At 41.3% G+C, this 24,225-nt stretch overlaps 2 protein-coding genes across 2 annotated transcripts in view; both read right to left on the bottom strand.

Moving 5' to 3' along the window:
* Positions 1–23,606, bottom strand: part of LOC114303404 (rust resistance kinase Lr10-like) — a 34,133-nt gene extending 10,527 nt beyond the window's left edge. The window contains exon 1 of the mRNA XM_082884019.1: positions 23,033–23,606. Coding sequence (XP_082740145.1) covers positions 23,033–23,606 — 574 coding nt within the window. The remainder of the gene's footprint in view (positions 1–23,032) is intronic.
* Positions 12,287–13,261, bottom strand: LOC145797282 (uncharacterized). Its single transcript, XM_082884027.1, has 2 exons — positions 13,006–13,261; positions 12,287–12,927 (listed from the first exon to the last, which is right to left on the bottom strand). The coding sequence occupies exons 1-2, from the start codon at positions 13,111–13,113 to the stop codon at positions 12,418–12,420; spliced, it is 618 nt and encodes a 205-aa protein (XP_082740153.1). The 5' UTR covers positions 13,114–13,261; the 3' UTR covers positions 12,287–12,417.
* Positions 23,607–24,225: the final 619 nt, after the last annotated feature.

The raw sequence follows: 24,225 nt of genomic DNA, 5'->3' as shown, positions 1-24,225 counted from the left end.
AATGGGCCAGAGGCCAGTATGATCTGAATGATAGAATGAATGGGCCAAAGGCCAGTTTGACATGAATGAAAGATAAGTGGGCCAGAGGCCGCATGACATGAATGGATTGAGCCCGAGGCCGTATGATGTGTTTGGAACCGCAATCACTTGACCTATATTTGTACATATGTTAGATAGAAATGCGAATTGGGCCCAAGGCCGTTTGAAACGTGTTGTTCTAAACACTATTTGTGTAACTTTTTATTGATATTATTCACTGGGCTTTCACTCACGTTCATTCATGTGTTTATAGGTGAGCCGAGAGAGGTCCCAACCCAGCCTCGGTGAAGTCTGTGTGGAACAACCAAGGTTTTTGAAAAGTCAGCCCTTACGTCTCACGCACGAGACTTGTCTTCGGCCTTTTGCTATCTTGTTTTATTTTGTCATGTCGGCGAGGACTTTGGTTTATGTTTGTATATAGTTTTGATTGGCTGACCCAGACTGAATGATCCTGTATGTACAGAGTTATTTGTATTAGTACATATTTTGATGTGAGTTATTAACATATATGCGCGTGGTTTGTTATGATATGCCATGTAAGCACAGCTCTATGGACAAAGTTTTAAATTTTGCTTCCGTTTGGCCCCTTTACTCTGATGAGTTATGTCTGGTTTGGTTTGAGGCTGTAGGTAATCCCTTGATTACTGGCTGATTATGTCCTTAACCCATAGGGGCGGGTTCGGGTCATGACAAGTATTGTTAATATTAGATTAAAGGTTGCCTATGGGAATTTGTGATGATGTGAATGTATTTGTTATCATTTGTTAGGAGCCATGCAAGGAAATCAAATCGATGAACATGAATGACTTGAATAATCGACATGCATGATAGAGTCATGGACTATTTTCTTCAATTCATCTCTTAACTATACTTGCATGTTCTAAACTTTCAATTACAGCTACAAAAGTCCCAATTAACCATGAATTCATCTTAATTATACCTACATCTTAACAGATTATGAGTATAGCTCCTCTCAATCTTGAGTTTCTCTCTAGAAAATGTCTCCCGACAAAACCCACTTACTCTCTCACAAGTATATCTCTTCTTAACTAGATGAATAGAGTTACGAAATTATTTTAGTTACTACTTTTTGTCTTAGGCCTTGATTAACTCATAAGGTTAATTAAAGTATATCAATTTCACTTAAATTAAATTTATTCTCATCATAATCTAATTTAATTACCTATCCAAATATTTCTTTCTAACTTATATAAATTACTGATTCAGACAGGTTCAAATCATGTCTTGTACATATCTATTAACCATATCACAATTCAATTCACACATGGCACATAATAACACACATAAAAACATAATCAATATAAATCATGTAATTAGCTTAATTAATTAAGGAGGTGGTTGTCACAGGGGTCCAAGACCCTTTCGGTTTATAAATGCTTAGGTACTATACCCAAATTTCTTGGCAGTGGTAAAAAAGGCTTGGGATGATCCAACCATTACTGGATGGGCTGGATTTACCACAATTTTGAAGCTAAAAAAACTGAAGAATGACACTAAAGAAATGGAACACAAAGGTTCTTGGCAATGTTGCAACCTCCTTAAAAGCTGCTGAAAAGGAATTGCATGATCTGGATTTAGGGCTGAAACTAGGAGCCTAGATGAGGCTGAATAGCTAGGAGAAGAAAAGTAAGAACGAATATTTGGTCAAGTAGAAAATAAGAGTGGTTGTGGTTACAGATGTCTAGGATGAAGTGGACTATGAAAACAGATAAAAAAAAAAAAAGATACAAGATTTTTTTCACATTATGGCAATATGCAGACATAATAAAAATCTGATTGATTCAATCTCAGTGGAGGGGGTGTTGTATGATGAACCACATAGGGTCAAGCATGAGATATTCATGTATTTCAAGAGGTTTTCACCGAGAGATGCATCTCTAGGCCTAAGCTACAAGGAAGCTTCAATTCTATTAGTCAACACCTTGCATCTCTTAGATTGGAAGAAAGATTTTATGAAGCTGAAGTCTAGGCTGCCATCAAAGACTGTGAGGGTAACAAAGCACCTAGGCCAAATGGGTTTAATTTACTGTTTTTCCCAAAGTGCTGGTCTATGGTCAAGAAAGATGTGATGCAATTCTTCAAGGAGTTCCATGATAATGGGATCTTTTCTAAATTAATCAATAGCTCTTTCATATTATTGATTCCCAAAAAGGAGTGTCCAACCAGCAGATCAGATTATAGACCAATCAGTCTGATTTGGTCCATGTACAAAGTATTATCTAAGGTCCTCTCTAACAAATTGAAGCAGGTTGTAAGTAGAGTAATAGGGGAAGCACAAACTGCCTTCTTGGGGGGTAGAAATATTTTTGATGGAGTTTTAATTACCAATGAAGTAGTGGATTGGTGGAAGAAAAGCAAGAAGGGGCTGATTCTAAAGCTTGATTTTTGAGAAGGCTTTTGATTCAGTGAATGAGAGTGCCTGCTATCTATGCTCTCCAACTTTTCCTTTGGTTCCAAATGGATTACATGGGTGAAGGAATGCTTGTATACAACCAGAATTTCAGTCTTGGTTAATGGCTCCCCTTCAGCTAAGTTCTGCCATAAAAACCTCTACAACGGAGCTGTGGTGAGACAAAAGGAAATATCTGCAACTCATCTACAGTTTGCTAATGATACAATTGTATTTGCTGAAGCTGAATGGATGGAGGTAACAACCATCAAAAGGATCTTGAGATGTTTTGAAGTACTATCAAGGCTGAAAATTAATTTTCACAAAAGTCATGTATGCGAAGCAGGTGTTCCTAAAGCCTTGGTGGATGATTTTGCAACTAGATTGAACTGTAAAAGGCAGAGTTTACCATTTCCTTATCTTGGACTTCCATTTGGGGCTAATCCAAGGAGAAAGAGCACCAAAATTCCTGTTCTCAACAAATTCAAGTCAAAACTAGCTTCTTCTTTCTTTTGGGGGTAGGGTGACTCTTATTAAGGTGTTCTGTCAAGTCTGATAGCGTTCTATCTCTCCTTATTTAAGATGCCTAAAGGAGTTGCTAAGACAGTTAATAGGATTCAAGCTACATTCCTGGAGAGAGGGGGTTCCAGATTTAAAGAAGAACTACACATGGTAAAATGGGCTGACATTGCCAAAAGCAAAAGTCAAGTGAGGAATGTCTTAGAGGCTAATGATTGTTTGCTGGCCAAATGGTGGTGGAGATGTGGCCCTGAAGACAATTACCATGGTTTGTTTACGTTTTAGAAATTTTTTTCAAAAGTTTTTTTAAAAAAAATGGAAACTAGTTTGATAAAAATAAATATTAAAAAAATAATTTTAAATTTTTTAAAAAAAATTCCGACTTCTCAAAAGATAAAATTATATAAAAATTATAAGTGCTTTTTTTTAATTTCTTTCACCAAATTAATTTTTAGATTTTTAGAAAAAAAATTTGAAATAAGTTTTTGAAAATCAACCCAAACATGGCCAATGTTCTTTGGAAAAATATTATGTATAGCAAGTATATCTACTCAAGTGGGAGGTGGCTTCCTCGTCAAGACTGTGGAGTGACATTCTTACATTCCGTTTGGATCGTGAGGTGAGGTGAGAAAAAAAATGAGTGTAGTTTTTCACCAAAAAAAGAAAAGAAATGATTATGGTTTCTCACCATTATGTTTGGATGAATAAAAGAGAAGAGTATTTGATTTCTCACCTATCTTGTTTGGATAGAGTAAATAAGATAAAAGAAAGGAAAATGTTGTATTTCATTTTACCAAAATAACCTTTCATATTAATAAGCTATGTTTTTTCATAAGGGTAATTTTAATATTTTAGAAAACTTTCATTAATCCAATTCCTTTCTCACCAAATCTCACCACTTTTGGTGAGAAACAAAACATCGGTTTGGTGAGAATCCTTTTCTCACCACCTCTCATCATTTCTCACTATTTTTCACTTACTTAACCATCCAATCAAGTAAAGGGGTTTCCTATTCTCACCATTTCTTTTATTTTCTTACCAAAGCCCTCCATCCAAACGGAATTGAGAGGGTAATTTATGTGAAAATTGGGCTAAGTTGGGTAATGGGCCGTTATGAGCCGCAGTACAAAGGGCCGAGTAAAATGGCCATGTAAGTTACTCCGGTCGTGTGGATATTTTGAAGTTAGTCCGGTCCTAAAGCCGTGAAGCTAGTCCGGTCCGACAGAAGATCGAAGTTAGATCGGTCTAACGGTACTTTGGAGTTAGACCGGTCTTGGAGTTACACCGGTCATGACATGCTAGTTCGGTCTAACCACGCCATGGGTTGTGCATGAGAAGCCGACGTAAGAGCAGTAAAAGGAAGAGCTAGTTCGGCTTATTCTGCGGCTATGCATAGTCATGTTTACTTCGGTCATGTTGGAGTTCGGCCATTGTAAAAACCATCTCACTTGGTTTAAGCAGTGAGGGGGTGTTGAAGGATAAGCATTATCTTTCAGGAGTATGAATCCTAGGAGGACTCTGGATGGAGAAATAGAAGTCCTACTAGGATTGTGCCACACGAAACCTATAAAAGCTCACAAACATCACCTTTGGAGAGGTAACACACAACTTTGCTTTCTGAATACACGGAGCTTTTGTCTATTTGTCAAGCTTGCTGACTTGGGCATCGGAGAGGTTTTCGGCACACACCCGCCGGCTAGCCCACGTTTGTGTTTTCAGGTGATAAAGCGACGACGTACAGAGGAGCGCAAACTTGAGCAACAGGATTATACGAGAAGGTTTATTTCTTTCCCCTACAATTGGCGCCGTCTGTGGGAAAAACAGACAGGACAAAACCTCTTGATCAAGCTTTACCTCTATAGGAACAATGGCACACATTGAAGAATTACCACAGTCTGCCATCGATGGGCAAACACCAGATAGGGGTGCAAGGCGTGAAGGATTACCTTCTATCCCTCCCATGGCGGACTTGGAGCCCCAACGACATAACTCCATGAGAGATACTAGGGGGAGGCGGACTCACAGCCCCCATCACTCTCATTCACAAAGTCCTGACAGACAAAGGCGGAGGATTGATCCTCAAGTTCTGGAGGACCGCGTGAAGGAGCAAGACGAATTAATAAGGAAGATGGCGGCTGACATGGAAGCCTTAAAGCGCCAGATGAAGGAAAAAAGAGTGGCGACAGGAGAGGGGCGCAAAAACAAGACGGCCCCTCGCCGCTCAGAAGACCATGGAAGGCATTCAACGCCATCACAAGCAGAAAATAGAAGCCTCAGGACAGGCGATACTCAGTTTGGAACCTCCAGAACTCGTTACTCCAGGTCTGAGAGAACGAGATCATTGAGGTCTTACACAGAGGGAAGTACCTACCGACCCTCACACTCACACCAAACATCATCCAAACAGACGGAGTTGCCCAAATCATCCGATTTGCGGATCACGCTAGAAGAAAAGGCACGATGGAAGGAGGACACTAGGGCGCGCGACCCTCGCAGAATTTCTGCCCTTCAACGATTGGCTCCTTGATCGCATGGAAGCATCGAGGTTGGAATGCCATTACCATGCCCTGCCTATGAACCGACGGACAAAGCATTAGCAAGGCTGCAAACCTCGCCGTTCGTTCCGGCAATTGAAAACGCGCCCCTACCTACAGGCTTCCTTCAGCCCAAATTCACTACGTACGAGGGGAAGACAGACCCCTACATTCACCTAAGCCACTTTCGCCAGGTCATGCCGGTATATCGGCGAAACGAGGCTCTAATGTGCATCCTCTTCCCATCAAGCCTTGGCGATCTAGGCTTGACTTGGTTTGAAAAACTTCCAGAAGGCAGCATAGCCTCCTGGGCGCAATTGGCAGAAGCGTTTGTCACAAGGTTCAGAACAAACACCAAGACCCCAGTGGAGATCGACCAGCTACTCTCCATTGACATGGGTGAAAAAGAGACATTAAGGTCCTACAATAGTCGCTACTGGGAGACATTCAACCAAATTGGGGACTGCCCTACCAATCTCACCATGACACCACCCCTCACCATGGAAGCCTTGATGGAAAGAGTGCATCAGCACATCAGGGTAGAAGAAGATGGCGCACGTGCCAAAATAAAATCTGGCACGACCACAGTACCAGAAAAGAAAACCTCAGCAAAGGTCAATGCGGTAGATCGTCAGAACAGAAACGAACGTGGTAGGCGTGACAATGGAGAGGACCCGGATAAAAGATTGTTGAGGGTCCGCACGGCCATAACCACGGTCTTCAAGAAACCGACCTATCGGATTCTAAGTGAAATAAGAGATGAGCCTTTCGTCAGATGGCCAGCCAAGCTAGGGGAAGCTCAGAAGGACTATGATGAAAGATCACGGTGCACCTTCCATAAAGAAAAGGGGCACCGCACTGAAAATTGCACGCCATTGAGACAGCACCTAGAGGAGTTGGTGGCAGCAGGTCACCTGGATAAATACATCGAAGGAGGGGCCCAACCAGCCCCCCAGGACCATAACCACCCCAACGGAATGCCGATCGACGCCCTACCTCAAGGCGTTATCAATGTGATACATGGAGTCTTTGAGCCTGAGCGTGTATGCGAGCTCAGGGGATCAATCAAAAATGTTGAACACTTAAGAGAGGTGCTAAGTGCCCAACCTGCCATCAAAAAGGGAAAGACATAGGCAACAAACGTCATGTCTTTTTCGGATAAAGACTTGGAACGGATATACTGCCCTCACAATGATGCCCTGGTCGTCACTCTCCGAGTCAAGGATTTTGACGTCAAGCGGATTCTGATTGACCAAGGTAGTTCATGTGAAATCATGTACTACGAAACATTTAAACAATTGAAGCTGCAAGACAAAGACTTGGCGCCTGCCGTATCCCCCCTAATTGGATTCAACTCCATGCCAGAATGGCCCGTCGGTAAAATAATTCTTCCAGTCAGAGCAGGAAGCGTGACGAAACAAGTAGAGTTCTGGGGATTGAAGGTCCCCTTCACTTACAACATCATCTTGGGCAGAACATGGCTGCATGTCATGCGATCGGTGGCGTCATCCTACCACCAGGTAATGCGGTTCCCCAACGATACCAGGGTAATTGAAGAAGTCTATGGAGATCAGATCATGTCGAAGCAATGCTTCGTCATGGTGAATGGCAGCCGCGCTGTCAAAGGATACGTTCATTCGGTGGAAGAACCTGAGAGCAATGAGCTATTCGCAGATGTCGGCAAAGCGGCGGATCAGAAAGTAGTGGAGGGCTTGGTAGAGGTAAAAATAGATGAAAAGAACCCAGATAAGTTCTTTTTGCTCGGTTCATCGTTATCCAACACTAAGAGATTAGAGGTCCCAGAATTCTTAACCTCTAACATCGAAGTGTTCGCCTGGACGCCCTACGACATGCCAGGCATTGATCCAAAGTTCATCTGTCACCAACTTAATGTCCACCCATCCGCCAGACCAATCATCCAACGCATACGCAGATTGGCACTCCACCATGCCGAGATAGTGGCGGAAGAAGTAGGTAACTTGCTGGAGGCAGGAGCAATTAGAGAAGTGCACTACCCAAGATGGATCTCCAACACAGTCGTAGTGCCAAAAAAGAATGGCAAATGACGTGTCTGCGTCGACTATAAAACAGTCAACAAGGCGTGCCCAAAAGATAGCTTTCCTCTACCACGGATAGATCAACTGGTAGACCTAACGGCGGGGCACAACTGACTTAGCTTTCTGGATGCATACAGCGGCTACCACCAAATCGCCATGCATGAACCAGACCAGGAGGTCACATCCTTTACAACTCCAAGAGGACTATACTGTTACAAGGTCATGCCCTTTGGCCTGAAGAACGCAGGGGCAACATTCCAACGAATGGTCACCAAGATGTTTGAACCATTGTTAAGAAGAACGATGGAGGCTTACATCGACGACATGGTGGTCAAAAGCAAGGATGAGAATAACCATCTCAAGGACCTAGGAGAGATGTTTGAAATCCTGAATAAGCACAAGTTGCGCCTCAATGCATCTAAGTGTGCATTCGGAGTGAGATCTGGCAAATTCCTGGGCTTCCTTGTTACCAACCGGGGTATAGAAGCAGACCCCTCTCAGATCAAAGCAATCCAGGATTTGAAGAGACCAAACTCAATAAAAGAAGTGCAGCATCTCACTGGCACGGCGGCTGCACTCAACCGATTTATGAGCCGGTCGTCAGACAGACTACAACCATTTTTTCAAGCATTAAAAGTCAAGTTCGAGTGGGACGAAGAATGCGACCGAGCTCTGGAAAGCTTGAAGGAATATATGTCTTCCCTACCACTGCTTGTTACCCCAGTACTTGGTGAAGAACTTTTCTTGTACCTAGCAGTCTCTCAGCACGCAATTAGCGCAGTGTTGGTTCGTGCAAAAGGAATCCAACATCTGCCCATCTTTTATGTCAGCAAGACATTGCTGGGAGCCGAAACAAGGTACTTGCCACTGGAAAAACTAGCATTGGCCTTAATGATGGCCTCCAAGAAATTGGCACACTACTTTCACGCCCACACCATAGTTGTCCTCACAGCTTTTCCACTAAAAGCTTTGTTTGAGAGGGCGAACTTTTCTAGGCGAATCTTGAAGTGGGCAGTAGAGTTGGGACAATTCGACATCAAGTTCCAACCCAGAACCACAGTAAAGGCCCAATCTTTGGCGGACTTCGTCGCAGAGTTTACTCTTGGAAGACATCATATCTGCCCAGTCGACCTAACTGACACAACCGAACTAGGAATGGAAGTTGACGCCGGAATAGCGTAACCCCTAGCAGAAGGTACTCAGTCAGACTCCAAGGCAAACCAGACTAAAGACAGCAAGGAAGAAGCAAACCAAGCTACACCAAACCAAGACTCACCAACAAATAAAGACTTGGTACAATTAGATAGCGAGGGGCAGACAGCAAGCATGGATCTTAAAGAAAACACCAACAACATTCTTGACCCCACGACATCATCCGACCCCTCCACTTACTGGAAGTTGTTCGTTGGTGAGATGTGGAAGCTCTTTGTGGATGGAGCATCCAACCGGCATGGTGCAGGACTCAGCATAGTCCTCATCTCACCAGACGGCCTGGTTGTGGAGCAAGCAATCAACCTTGGCTTCCCAGCATCAAACAACGAAATGGAATATGAAGCACTTCTTGCAGGACTCAAATCAGCATACTACATGAAGGCCACAGAATTAATGGTCTATAGCGACTCACAGTTGGTGGTAAACCAAATTTCTGGCGACTATGAAGCAAAGGATGATAGGATGGCCAAGTACCAAGAATTGGTCAGAACAGAAATCAAGAAATTTGAAGTAGTGAGGATAGAACAGATAGGCAGGGAAGAGAACGGTAGAGCAGACGAACTAGCAGGCTTTGCTTCAATGGCAGATACATCCATCCCACATCCATTGCTCATCAACTACTTACCAAGACCAAGCATCGAAGACCCCGAAGCAGAAGAAGTATGCTGCGCCGATCTAGGCCCCTCATGGATGGATCCCATCATACTATTCTTGAAAGATGGCGTCCTACTGGAAGAAAAGAAAGAAGCCAACAAAATTAGAGCAAAGTCACAGCGATTTTGGCTCTTCCCATCTCTGGCATTATACAAAAAATCATTTTCAGGACCCTATCTAAAGTGTGTCCACCCCAGCAAAGTGGAAGCATTCTTATACGAGATACACGAAGGGGCGTGCGGAAGCCATCAAGGAGGAAGATCGCTAGCTTACAGGACCATTTCGCAAGGATACTGGTGGCCATACATGCAGGCAGACTCAGAGAAATATGTGAAGAAGTGCGAGAAATGCCAAAAATTCGCACACCAAATACATCAACCAGCTAGAGAACTCCTACCATTGACTAGCCCATGGCCTTTCGCAATGTAGGGCTTGGACATAGTAGGACCACTTCCAACAGCACCCGGCAACAGGAAGTTCTTTCTCGCAGCAACAAACTACTTCACAAAGTGGGTGGAAGCAGAAGCATTGGCATCAATCAAGGAAAAAGATGTGAAGAAGTTCGTCTGGCAAAACATCATCACTCGGTTTGGCATACCAAAAGCCCTAATCTCATACAATGGCACTCAGTTCGACGGCAGAATCTTCAGAGGCTTTTGTGAAGAGTACAAGATAGAGTTCTATAATTCTACACCGGCATATCCCCAAGCAAATGGCCAGGCAGAAGCTTCAAACAAAGTAGTCTTAGATGGGTTGAAGAAAAGGTTGGAGAAAGCCAAAGGCAAATGGGCGGAAGAGCTTCCTCATGTTTTATGGGCTTACCGCACCACACCTCGGCGGTCAACAGGAGAAACACCATTCTCCTTAGCCTACGGTATGGAAGCAGTAATCCCATTAGAAGTTGGCCTCCCCACAATTCGAAGTGAAAATTTTGATCCAGACTTGAATGAAGAAGCCATAGCATTGGAGCTCGACCTTGCTGAAGAAAGAAGAGAAAAAGCACTGGTTCACATTGCCTCATACCAACAAGAGTTATCCAGGAAATACAACAAAACGGTGCATCCAAGGCAATTCAAGATCGGAGATTGGGTACTGTGCAAAGTGATGAGAAACACCTTGATATCAGGAGATGGCAAGTTAGGGCTAAATTGGGAAGGACCTTACAAAGTGGTCGGATTAGCTGGCAAATGGGCATACCACCTGGAAGATGAGGACGACAAAGCCATTCCAAGGCCATGGAACACTATCAATCTCAAACTATTTTATTTTTAGTTTTTCTTTTTTACGAGTATGTGTAATTTTCCTTTCTCTCAATAAAACAAAATCAATTCTTTTCAGCATAGTTATTTTTTGTATAAGATTGTATTAGTGAGTTAGGGACATCAAAAGTAAGGTTGGCTGGAAAAACCAATCTATAGGTTGGCTGGATTAAACCAACACCCCTCCTAAGCCCAGGATAAGGATCCAGGCTGCAGGACGTTTGGACGAAATAACCAAACATTTTATTCTAAGTTGGCTGGAAAAACTAACTTAGAGGTTGACTGGATTAAACCAACACCCCTCCTAAGCCCAGGATAAGGATCCAGGCTGCAGGACTTTTGGACGGAATAACCAAACATTCTATTCTAAGTTGGCTAGAAAAACTAACTTAGAGGTTGGCTGGATTAAACCAACACCCCTCCTAAGCCCAGGATAAGGATCCAGGTTGCAGGACGTTTGGACGAAATAACCAAACATTCTATTCTAAGTTGGCTGGAAAAACTAACTTAGAGGTTGGCTGGATTAAACCAACACCCCTCCTAAGCCCAGGATAAGGATCCAGGCTGCAGGACGTTTGGACGGAATAACCAAACATTCTATTCTAAGTTGGCTGGAAAAACTAACTTAGAGGTTGGCTGGATTAAACCAACACCCTTCCTAAGCCCAGGATAAGGATCCAGGCTGCAGGACATTTGGTCGAAATAACCAAACATTCTTTTCTAAAGTTGGCTGGAAAAACTAACTTAAAGGTTGGCTGGACTAAACCAACTCTTAGTACTCTTTAGCCGAAGTAAGGACATCGGCTAAAGAGTGGTTGGCTGGATTAAACCAACTCTTAGTACTCTTTAGCCCGAAGTAAGGACATCGGCTAAAGAGTGGTTGGCTGGACTAAACCAACTCTTAGTACTCTTTAGCCGAAGTAAGGACATCGGCTAAAGAGTGGTTGGCTGGACTAAACCAACTCTTAGTGCTCTTTAGCCGAAGTAAGGACATCGGCTAAAGAGTGGTTGGCTGGATTAAACCAAACTTTTAGTACTCTTTAGCCCGAAGTAAATCGGCTAAAGAGTGGTTGGCTGGACTAAACCAACTCTTAGTACTCTTTAGCCGAAGTAAAGACATCGGCTAAAGAGTGGTTGGCTAGACTAAACCAACTCTTAGTACTCTTTAGCCGAAGTAAGGACATCGGCTAAAGAGTGGTTGGCTGGATTAAACCAATTCTTAGTACTCTTTAGCCGAAGTAAGTACATCGGCTAAAGAGTGGTTGGCTGGACTGCTCAGTCAGATTACTCAGCTAAGACCAGATTAAAGTATCTCGACCACAATACTATTAAGAAGACAAGCTCAAACAGAAATTTAAACTGAGATAACAGTTGGAAGTGAAAAGCTCATGAAAAAGTCATTGCAAGTACAAACATTCAGATCAACCGAAATAAGAGTTCAAAACAAGAAAATTTTCATTCATCAAAGAGCAATTACAAAGGGGGGGCCATAGCCCGGTTACAAGAGCAAAAAGTAACAAAGAAAAGAAAGTACAGAATCAAGTGAAAAGGTCTTCAAGGCCGGCGTCAATATCAACTTGAGCACCGATTGCAGATGAAAGATCAGTCTCAGTAGCAACTATGTCAGTTGGCGGCTTAACAGTCAGGTCTTCAACTGTTGGCTCCAACCGAGCTGATTGATCGTTGCCTTGCTCGTTGACTACCGGAGTAACAGTTGGTTCGTTTTCTTCATCTTAATCATCTGAATACTGCAAAAATTGTTGCTGGACGGAAGCAGCATACTCTGCTAGTGAGGCTGGAATGAAATACTGAGGAGCATTGTAGACCTCGGTTTCGGGCCCACAGCCGAGCTGCTGCACAGCACTTCTCCAGCCGCACTTGAAGAATAAGTCTTTCGCTCCCTCACATTGTGGAATGTAGAGGCCTTCCGCTTCCTTGAAACCTTCGGCGTTGGCATCTCCCACCTTCTTCTTCAGTTCGGCTATTTCGGCGTCCTTTTTCCCTTCAAGCTTGACTAGCTCACGAAGGTACTTGTCTTTCATTACGATCAACGCCTTTTGTTTGTCAGCTTCAGCCGAGGTAACTAGTCCGGTTAGACGAGCTACCTCAACCTCCAGCTCGGCCGTTTTTTGGTGGGATTCCTTCAGCTCGGTTGTTTTTACTTCAACTTCTGCCAGAGTCTGCTTAGCCGTTTTCCTGAGCTCCAATACCTTTTGATAGGCAATTTGGCTCTTCTGAAGAGACTGAAATAAATGGAAAGAAATCAATGACGAAACCGAACTGAAAGTTAGAAAAATTTTTAGAGAAGAAGGGCATCTTACCAGGATCATGGACTTAGTGGCCGATCGGATGGCCTTTAGCTCGGTCAGGTTCTGGTGGTGTTCCATGTCTGCTGGAAGGCACACACTTTTGGCAAGATTGAAGGCCATCAAGTGATCCTTCTCAGCAACCACCGAATCGATATCTTGAATAAGGCGATTCTGAAATTTCAGCTTCGGTGCCCACCTGGAAGAGCCAGCCCGGTCAGAAGGCTCCGGCTGTGGAATTGGTGGAGGGATGGATTCGTCCTCATCCACAAGACGCTATTCGGTCGGGGTAGACCGGGCGCGCTTGGATGGGCGTGATGAAGAAGGCTATTGAGAAGGAAGGGCCACAACGGCAGGTTGCGTTTGGCTTGGTGGCGGTACTTCGGGTCCGTTGGTTTCGGTCAAGAGGGCCCTAACTCTGTTTCTCTTGGCCATTTCTTCTTCAGCGGTCAGTGGGATTAGTCTGATTTCTGGCAAGGTTGAGTCCGGTTCTGGGGCCTCCTCTAGCAGAAAGTCGGTCACTCTCGCTTTTTGGGGGCCGCTGTATCTATAGGTCGGTTCGAACTCTAGCAGCTTGGCCCAACTACATTCTGGATACCGTAGTGCGGCGCGCAAGGTCGCTAAATTTGGGTAGCTGTATAGAGAATGGAGGTGGGCAGAATCTACGAAAGAAGACAACTGTTAGTTCGGCTGAAAATTGAAAACCGAAATATAGTAAAGCACGCAAGAAAACCGAAGTAATTATACCAGGTGTTCCCTTTTTCCAATTGATGCTTCGGCCAAGAATCTGGGCTTGGTGATCCTCAAAGTTCCCAGACACCCAGAAAAAATCGTCGTCATTCAAGTCTTTATTCGGTGTGTTTTTTATTATTTTCTCACGACGACGGCGTATTCTAAGATAGTACACCCAGCCGTCTTCCTTCGAACCAATGGAGTATTGGTGAAAGATTTCGGCCAGACCGAGGTTGAGACCGGCTTGGCGATTTAGTTCGGCTATTCCCATTATTATACGGTAGGAGTTGGTGGAAAGCTGGGTTGGGCATAGTTTGGTTTGCCTAAGGAATTCGCAAATAAGGGGTTGGACTGGAAATCTTAGCCCGGTTTCTATTATTGAGAGAAGGGTAAAAGGTACAAAGCCCTGGTTTCCCCAAGGTACGACATCCTTTTCGGCTAAGGTTAGGTGGACGTCGTCGGGTATATTGTAATCTTTTCGGAATTCGGCTAGACCGCCTGGGGTATTTACTACAAATCTATACTTCCCCATTTATTTTTTATATATAAATTAGTTCAGTCGCAAAACTTTGCTTAGTAGCTCGGTTGAGCGCGCAGATGAGTGTCTGGGCAACCTAAGTCTGCAAAGTGAAGAACAAAGGTGTTAAGCACAGATCATTGGGTTGTGCTACAAATTAAAAGCAAGATAAAAAGAAGTCCTACTTCGACTGTGTGGGATGCTACAGGTTTTGTCTCGGTTTCTGCAAGGTGATTGGTAGCTCGGTTTGAGCAGGGCTTTTATTAGCTCGGCCATGGCAAGCGCTTCGATATCTCAGTTGTGGAAACGGATCTGTTTGACCGGTTGATCGTCTAGGGGCAGCTTTCTGAGTTCCGTCTAAAAAACTAAGAAAGCTGGTTTAGCCCCAAAGGCCTAGATCGGTTAGAGTTCAGGTATCTCAGTATGCTAAGTGCAAACTTAGTTCGGTTGGTTACCTCGGCTGAGGTAACGCAAGAAGTGGTTTGACTTATTAAAACTACTGGTGTAAACATGAAGTGTTAGTCCGGTTGTAAACTGACTAGACTTTTACCTAGCTTAAACGGTGTCCTAGTTCGGTTGCATCATGATTTTGGATCGAAAACCAGTTTTCTACAGGATATTACATGTACTCATGTGTTTTATTGTTAAGTTTTTTCCAGAAAAGTACAGAGCAAAGCAAAATGGACAAATATGTTTTGCAAAAACACAGAAAACAAAATATGAAAACAAAGTAGATGTACAGTGCTTACCCGATGAAGAGGCAAGAGCTGGAGAGAGAATAACAGCTATGGAGAACACGAGCCCAGAAGTTGAAGAAGCAATGAAGGCTGAGAGAGGGAAAAGTTGCAAAGTGTGTCAAAATGAAGAAGCAATTGAGGCTCAGAAAGGGAAAAGTTACAAAGTATGTCAAAATGAAGAGGCTCGTTTTAGGTAAAGAGAAAAAGGCGGGACTGTTCAAATTTCACGAAGTATGAAGACGGCGTGACAGCCGTCCTCAGTCAATCAGAGCATGCCACGTGCCATTAGAATGGGAAGCGTTTCAGTCTCTGTGATTGAAGAGACGTTACTACCGGACAGCCTGAGCTCGGTGTGAAAGTAGCTCGGCTGGATAGGCTAAAAATCTATAGCTCGGTTGGAAAGGCTGAAAGTTTATAGCTTGGCTGGTTGACAGATAATCCCAAACATGCTAGGCAGATGGAATTAAGGGGCAATTGAGAGGGTAATTTATGTGAAAATTGGGCCGAGCTGGGTAATGGGCCGTTATGAGTCGCAGTACAAAGGGCCGAGTAAAATGGCCATGTAAGTTACTCCGGTCGTGTGGATATTTTGAAGTTAGTCCGGTCCTAAAGCCGTGAAGCTAGTCCGGTCCGACAGAAGATCGAAGTTAGATCGGTCTAACGGTACTTTGGAGTTAGACCGGTCTTGGAGTTACACCGGTCATGACATTCTAGTTCGGTCTAACTACGCCATGGGTTGTGCATGAGAAGCCGACATAAGAGCAGTAAAAGGAAGAGCTAGTTCGGCTTATTCTGCGGCTATGCATAGTCATGTTTACTTCGGTCATGTTGGAGTTCGGCCATTGTAAAAACCATCTCACTTGGTTTAAGCAGTGAGGGGGTGTTGAAGGATAAGCATTATCTTTCAGGAGTATGAATCCTAGGAGGACTCTGTATGGAGAAGTAGAAGTCCTACTAGGATTGTGCCACACGAAACCTATAAAAGCTCACAAACATCACCTTTGAAGAGGTAACACACAACTTTGCTTTCTGAATACACGGAGCTTTTGTCTATTTGTCAAGCTTGCTGACTTAGGCATCAGAGAGGTTTCCGGCACACACCCGCCGGCTAGCCCACGTTTGTGTTTTCAGGTGATAAAGCGACGACGTACAGAGGAGCGTAGACTTGATCAACAGGATTATACGAGAAGGTTTATTTCCTTCCCGACAGGAATGTTAGTGTTGCTCAATCCAATCCCAATTTGCTGAACTTCTTCTTGGATAACTCTGAAATTGTTATTGGTAATGGAAATAGAGTCAAGTTCTGGGAAGACAAATGGGCTGGTAATTGGTGAGTGAAAGATAAATTCCCTAGACTGTTTTCACTATCATTAGAGAAGGATGCATCTCTGAGAAGTATGGTGGATGGGAGAGAAGGTTTAGAAGGACGGTGTCTTAGTTTCAGAAGAGCCTTATTTGCTTGGGAAGTTGATGAAATTGGAAGACTTAATTCATTGCTATCACCTATACAGCCTTCCTTTTCAACTAGAGATGATTGCATCATGTGGCAGGCTTCTCCTTTCAGGTTTGTTTAGTGTGTTATCATTATATAGTAGAAATGTTCATATGCATACTATGGAGGTCACTAATCTTATTTGAAATAGCATCTTCAATTCTTTGGGTGGCCAGTCTGGAAGGGTAGAATCAAAACCACAGATTAAATTCAAAGATTAGGTGTTCTGGACCCTAATGCTAGAAATGAATGTGCCTTTTGCAACTCTTATCTGGAAAGAGTTAACCATGTTCTAATGTTACGTCTTGTCATTTGGAGGGTGTGGTCAAATTTTATGAGATGGTGGGGGAATACAATGGGTGATACCTGAAAGGGTGTGTTTGTTTGGACGGACTGGATAAGGGGAGATTGTAATCCATCGGACTGTTAGTCTCAGGATACATTGTCCCGGGACTATTTGGTTGGATTGGATTTGTATCCTATGTTTGTTTAGTCATGGGATTAGATGTCTGGATTGGACTATTTTTAGTAAATCCAATGTTTGGTTAGACGGACTGGATAAAGATAAATGTTCAAAAGACTATTTTACCCTTATAATCTATAATTTATAATTTAACAACACTAAAAAAATTTAATTTATAAGGCCACAATTTTTAATTTATTATTTTCAATTAAATTAAATGTATATTTTATATTTTATATTTTTATTTAATATATAATTTTAAATAACGACAATAAAAAAATAATTTTATTTAATATATAAATTAAATTTTCAACAACACTAAAAAAATTTAATTTATAAGGCCATAATTTATAATTTATTATTTATTATTTTTAAATAAATTTAATTTATAATTTATATTTTTTATTTAATATATAATTTTAAATTAACAATACTAAAAAAAAAATTATTTAATATGTAAATTTAATTTTTTAACAACACTAAAAAAATTTAATTTATAAGGCCATAATTTATAATTTATTATTTTTAATTAAATTTAATTTATAATTTATAATTTAAATTTTTTATTTAATATATAGTTTTAAATTAACAACACTAAAAAAATAATTTATAAATGTTCAAAAGACTATTTTACCATTTTCTAATTGTTCACTAAGTAATGCTTGGAGGGTAAAATGGACATTTCACAAAATAATCCCATGGGATACCAATCCCATGGTTTCTATCCCACACCCCCATGGAATAGGATAGTCCCATGTTTGTGGGACTAATAGTCCCGGGGGACTATTAGTCCGGAGCAAAAATTTTCAAACAAACAATGGACTATTAGTCCGGTGGGACTGATAGTCCAATCCCACCCTCTTATCCCTCAAAACAAACATGCTGGAGGGGTTACTTTACTGGTGATGGGGATTCAAATGGAAGAAATCAGTAAATATGATCTAGAGGGCTTTACCATTGGCTGCACTATGGTCTATATGGGGAACTACGAATGATTGTATCTTTAATTGGTTGCATTTTTTATTTGAAAAGCTATGCAAATTGATAAAAATTAGAATTGCTCTTAGGGTTAAATCCCACTCCAAGAAGTTTCTGTACACGGTCCATGAGGTGGTTGCTAATTTGTAGGAGATGAGAACTTCTTCATAGAGTTTGGTTCTGTTACACCGTGTTTGGTTGAGGGATTTGGAAAAAGAAAAGGAAAAAAATGTGTAAAACTAGGTGAAATGTAGATATATTTTATTCACATTTCACTACTTTTTCCCTCTCCCTTTCCAAATCCTCCAGCCAAACACAGCTTTAAGGAGACTATGGCTAATCAAAGCTGGAAGCATTGATCTGCAGGAGAATCCATCTTTATTAAGGATGCACTGGAACACAGGTGGAAGCAGCTCTTGCTGGTTCTTGCTGCTGAGATTTATTAAGGCTCTTAGCTAACGTGGTGAGCTCAACTAGTTGGGGGCATTTGCTGATGTACTGTTAAGGATTGTTATTTGCTTGCTTCCCCTTTTTCTGTTGGTTTCTTACCAACCTTTTAGGTTGGAGCTAGCAAATAATTGAGTGTTCTTCTTGGTGTCAACATAGTTAAAATTTAGTGATGGAATTAGGAAAAGACTATGAAGGGCCATCGCTCCCCTCCTTCTGTGAAAGATACTGTGTGCTTCAACAAAAATTATATATCTCACTCTTCTCCGACCTTGCATTCTCTTTTTATTTTGTACAAAAAAAACTTCTTTATCCAATACCAAATTACTTCCATAGTGTTTGAATTTTATTTATTTATTTATTTTTTTTTTTTTGTGTTTATATATAACTTACATATCATATTATATATACATTTTTGCTAGTGTATATGGTGAAATTTTTAATTCAAATTTTAGCTCCTCTAGAAATGAAATACTGATTCCGTCCCTGAAAGTATACTATGATGCTTTTTACTATTACCTCTCATTTATTGATGTAATTTCATATGTGTTATATGTTGAATGCATTAATAAAGTCTTTTCTTTTGCTGATAAAAAAAAAATCAACGAAAATAATATTTTAGACATTTTATGTACACTTATATTGAGTTTAATAGTTAAAATATCATTTTTTCCGTCAGTTTTATTTAACAAAAATAGGTGAATGGTTTAGATTGAAAAAAAAAAAGGTTTAAATTGACAAAATTAAAACTCAAGATTTATTTTGTTACCAAAATAAAATGCTGAGTTTTTTTTTTTTTATTTATAATTTTCCCTAAAATTTATGTGTATTTTTTTATTTATATATCATTATTCTAATTAAAATTCTTACATCTTGAATATGAGATGATTATTCAGTACTCCTGTAGTATGAACACGTGGTACTCTATAAGATTTTAATTGGTGAAAAGTGGTACGGGCCTACAATTTATGTTGGGGATGGAGAACAATATGAGCGCTAAGGTGCCGTTTGGTAACACTTACGTTTTCAGTTTTCTGTTTATATTTACAAAAATTTTAAAAACTCAAATAAAAACTTGTTTGGTAAAATTTTTGATTTATAAATCAGTGGTTTCAGTTTATAAATTTGGCCAAAAAATGAAAACACAAAAAACGTGTTTCCGTTTTGAGTTTTGAGTTTTTTCTTTTTTTTTTACCACCTAACACTAGCCACTACCCACCACCATTTTCCACCACCGTCTTCCGTCACCACCACCCACCACCCACCCCCCACCACCACCTACCACCACCACTCATCACCCACCTGCCACCACCCACCACCTACCTGCCACCCACTCGCCACCACCACCACCACCACCACCCGCCACCCACCACCCACCTGCCATCCACCCGCCACCACCCATCACCCACCTGCCATCTACCCACTACCATCCACCACCCGCCACCACCATCCACCGCCCGCCACCACCACCGGCCACCTACTTGCCACCACCACTCACCACCCACCTGCCACCACCATCCACCACTTGCCGCCACCAGCCACGCACCGCCACCAGCCACCTGCTACCCACCCGCCGCCACCACCCACCACCACCACCACCCGCCGCCCACCTGCCACCCACCACCGCCACCACCCACTCGCTACCACTTACCACCCGCCGCCGTCACCCACCCACTCACCCCCACCACCACCCGCCACCACCCACCACCGCTCGCCATTCGCCACCCACCTGTCACCACCACCACCCACCACCCGCCACCACCACCACCACCCACTCGCTACCACTAACCATCACCCACCATCACCACCCACTACCCACCCGCCACCACCCACTACCACCCGCCATCTGCTACCCACCTGCCACCACCACCCACTACCCGCCACCACCACTACCACAACCCATTCGCTACCATCCACCACCCACCACCGTCACCCACCCACCAACCACCACCTGCCACCCACCCACCACCCACCACCCACCACCACCACTACTACCTACCAACCCATCACCACCACCACTCGCCACCTATCCGCCACCACCTACTCGCTACCACCTACCACCAGCCACTGTCACCCACACACCCACCACCACCACCACCACCCGCCACCACCACCACCACTACCACCACTCACTCGCTATCACTAACCACCCGCCACCGTCACCCACCCACCTATCATCACCACCCACTACCCACCCGCCACCACCCACCACCACCACCCGCCACCCATCTGCCACCACCACCACCACCACCACCACCCACTACCCGCCACCATCACCCACCCACCCACCCACCACCACCCGCCATCCGCCACCCACCTGCCACCATCACCACCACCACCCAATCGCTACCACCCACCACCCATCCGCCACCGTCACCCACCCACCCACCGTCACCACTTTTTACCACCGTCTTCCGCCGCCACTTGCCACCATTTGTCATTTCTCACTTTTTTTTTAATTTTAAATTTTTTTTAAACATTTTGTCCATTACCAAACGCGTTTGTAGTTTATGTTTTTTTTAAAATAAACAAAAACCAGTTTATAAAATTTTTGTAAATATAAACTGAAAACGTAAACGTTACCAAACACACCCTAAGTAATTGGTAATTGATTTGGAGTATGGTCACGAGGTGTTTTAGGAGTATTATATAATTTCCCTTGCATTTGATGAGAAGCCCAGTGGGCATTAGTCGGCTTGGGATTACACTACCTATTAAAAGACTTTGGCCATGTTTGTTTGAGCAGACTGTATTTGGTTGGATTAGCATTCCCATGACTAATAGTCCTCAAACTATGAATCATTTTGGATTGTGTATCCTATTCTATGTTTGGATTGAGTTAGGATTATAAGGAGGGATTAACAAAATATTATACAACCCAATATTTGTTTAAGGGGATTGGAATGTATATGACATGACAGGACATGGAATATTCAATATATTGACCATAATACCTCTATTATGGTTATTTGATAAGTTAGTCTAGAATTTAACTTAGTCTCCCAATTTATGTCCCACTCCCTATGTGGGATTGAATAGTCCATCATATGTAGAGTACCATACCCGAATGAATTGTTATTCGATACTTCAATTTTTTAACCAAACATCGGATTAATAACTTGATTAGACTATTAGTCCAATCTCATGCACATGTCTGCCCAAACAAGCATGGCCTTTGTGTCTTCTCAAACTTGGTGCAAACGAAGCATCAAGCTGATGTGGTTAACCTAGACACAGGAGCTTCCATTTCTACATCACAAAATTTCTCAATTCACACCATTTTCTTATTCAAATATCAAGTACCGGACAAAAATTAATAGTTCAAATATCAACTACCAAATGGAAAACCCCAATTTAATACTTGATATCTGAATAATTGATTTTCTGTTATGTAGTTGATATTTGATTTATTAATTTGTATTCAATAATTTATATATGAACATAAAAAATTAGTATTAGTTGAGAAAAAAAATTGGTGCACAAATGGAAGTTTCCCCCAAGCCTAGTCCTAAGGACATTGTAATTCCCAAATCCTATAAACATGTGATTTAATAAAATAAAATAATAAAAAAGGAGGAAATTGATTCCATCTATAAGCCACTCATCAAATTTGAGATTGAGGTCACTATAAATAACAGCATAGGCCTTTCGTGAAATGAGCAAAAAGGAAAAAATAACAATAATAACGGTCATCATACAAAGGGAAAAACAAAGGGAAAAGGGGCAACACAAAAGAGAAACAAAGTTAGCTTAAGTAATTAATTGTTAAAAATTGGGTAATAAATTCAACAGCATAATATAAGCTTTCGAACTAAAAAATTCTTCGAAGAATGGAATTATAAATAATTAATTTCTAATACTTTTATATAAATAATACATTTAAAATTATAGAATTATTTTATTTGTAGAGTTGGCTAGAAATCTAAATTCCAAGTCCAACCCAAAAATTAAACAAGCCTAAAAAACTGACCCAGCTTATCTTGTGAGCTGAAATATCAATCATAAACCTATGTCTATCCGTAGTCACAAATGAAATAGTGCTTCCAAAATAAATAAGATGTGAGGACTGTCTTGAGAAATAAATAAATAAAGTTACACTCTCCTGATTAATTAAACATTCCAAATAATTTGTGAACTAATATGATCTTAAAGTTCTGTCTCCAAGAAACATTGAATTTAAATCTCATAGTGCTACATGAATTCAAAAGCTAACGCTGTCTGTTTTGATAGAAATTATGTTTTCTATATTTTCTGGTGATTGATTTGATTGAAAATGAAAATTAATGAAAATAGTTTTTGTAGTCAACAAAAAATATTTTTGGTACAAATTATATCTTAGAAGGTGCACATTGTAAACTTTTTTTTTGGTTATTATTATATATTATATAAAGTCTAAACTTGATTTGGTATATAAACTATCACATTATTTATTTATTTATTTATTTTTCAAAATACCCTAGATAAATTCTCTTAAAATTCTCTTAAATTCAACTGATTCAATTAACTGGTATAATTATCAAATCCAACTCTTTCAAATACTACTAACCATTATTTTAAATTTTAGACATGCCCTCTAGTATTTATTTATATTAGACTAGAATAAAGATGTTCATTCTAAGCATGTAATGGGAGAGATGATCTAAAAGCCAGTAAAATATGAGAAAGTAGAGAAGTACCTGTAGTTGGTGACTTTGTTGTGTCGTCAACGCATTCAGTTTCATTGTCCCTGCTGTTATCCTTCAATCTACAATACTTGCTTTGCTTTTCACAGATCCCACATGTCGGTTTGGACCATTTCAATGTAAGTTCATCCGGCTGTTGGTCAAATATGCGATATGGAATTGGCGATGAAATCTTAAAGGACATCTTTTTGCAAGACAATAAGGGAAAATAGGACATAAAATAGTCCGACGGAAAGGCATAAACTTTGTGATTGGGGTCACTACTACGACAAGTCATCGGTTTGTCTGAGATTGGCTCAGTTGAGGAGCAACTGAAAAAGCTATAATTATAGTTTTTATTCGATGCCAGTTGGAAGGGAGAGGTAGTAGTAGATAAGTTGAGGTTTTGAAGCAGGTGAGGAAAGCAGTCATGAGGAGGGTCATACGTGTGTATCAACTGAGATATGTAGTCGATATCTTTGACTGCTACTTTAACAGAGAATGGAAGCTCAAGCATGGTGTGGTTTTCATGATCACAAGAAAAATCGAAGCCAGGATAACCAGTGTTCTGGCTGCTGCTGCTGCTCATTGTCCTTTAGCCGGAATGGGTACCGTATCTCTGGGCCGTTACTATTGCATCGTGTTGTTGGCTTGCAATCCTCACGTCCTGTTGCTGCTGCTCCTGCTCTGAGTCCTGCCGAGAGGTCGAGAAACAAGAGCAGAATTAGTAAGGTAGCCATTTGATCTCTTGCTAACTCTCTCTCGAGTTACGAATTTTTGAGATTAAAGTAATCAATATTTTATCTAGGGCAAATTTCACTATCCCTTATCCCTCTCATATGAAAATATTCACATAATTTTGTTGTAGTTTGTGTATTGAAATATACCGTTAAATATTTTGTCTAACTTAACAAGTGTAAAAAGCGTGCTAGACATAAGAAGTTATATGCTCATTTTTAAATTTTAATGGGATAAATTGCACATGAAATAAAGTACAAGGAGTAAAATTACATTTTGTCTTCCAAACAAATAACGAAAATATTCGTAATTTACACACTTAGGTTACTTATATATAAGATATTTTGTTCTTTTTTATTAAATCGTTAACGGATTTAACGGTAAATTTCAGTCCATAAATTATAAAAGAGTTATGTAGTTATTTTCAAATATGAAAGGTAATCCGTACACGAGCTAAATTATAAGGGACA

Source organism: Camellia sinensis, chromosome 1 (assembly GCF_055761805.1).
Source record: "Camellia sinensis isolate YWXY chromosome 1, ASM5576180v1, whole genome shotgun sequence".
In the NCBI taxonomy this organism is placed as follows: Eukaryota; Viridiplantae; Streptophyta; class Magnoliopsida; order Ericales; family Theaceae; genus Camellia; species Camellia sinensis.
Note: the sequence above shows the minus strand (reverse complement) of the source record. Positions and strands in the feature narration are given on the sequence as shown.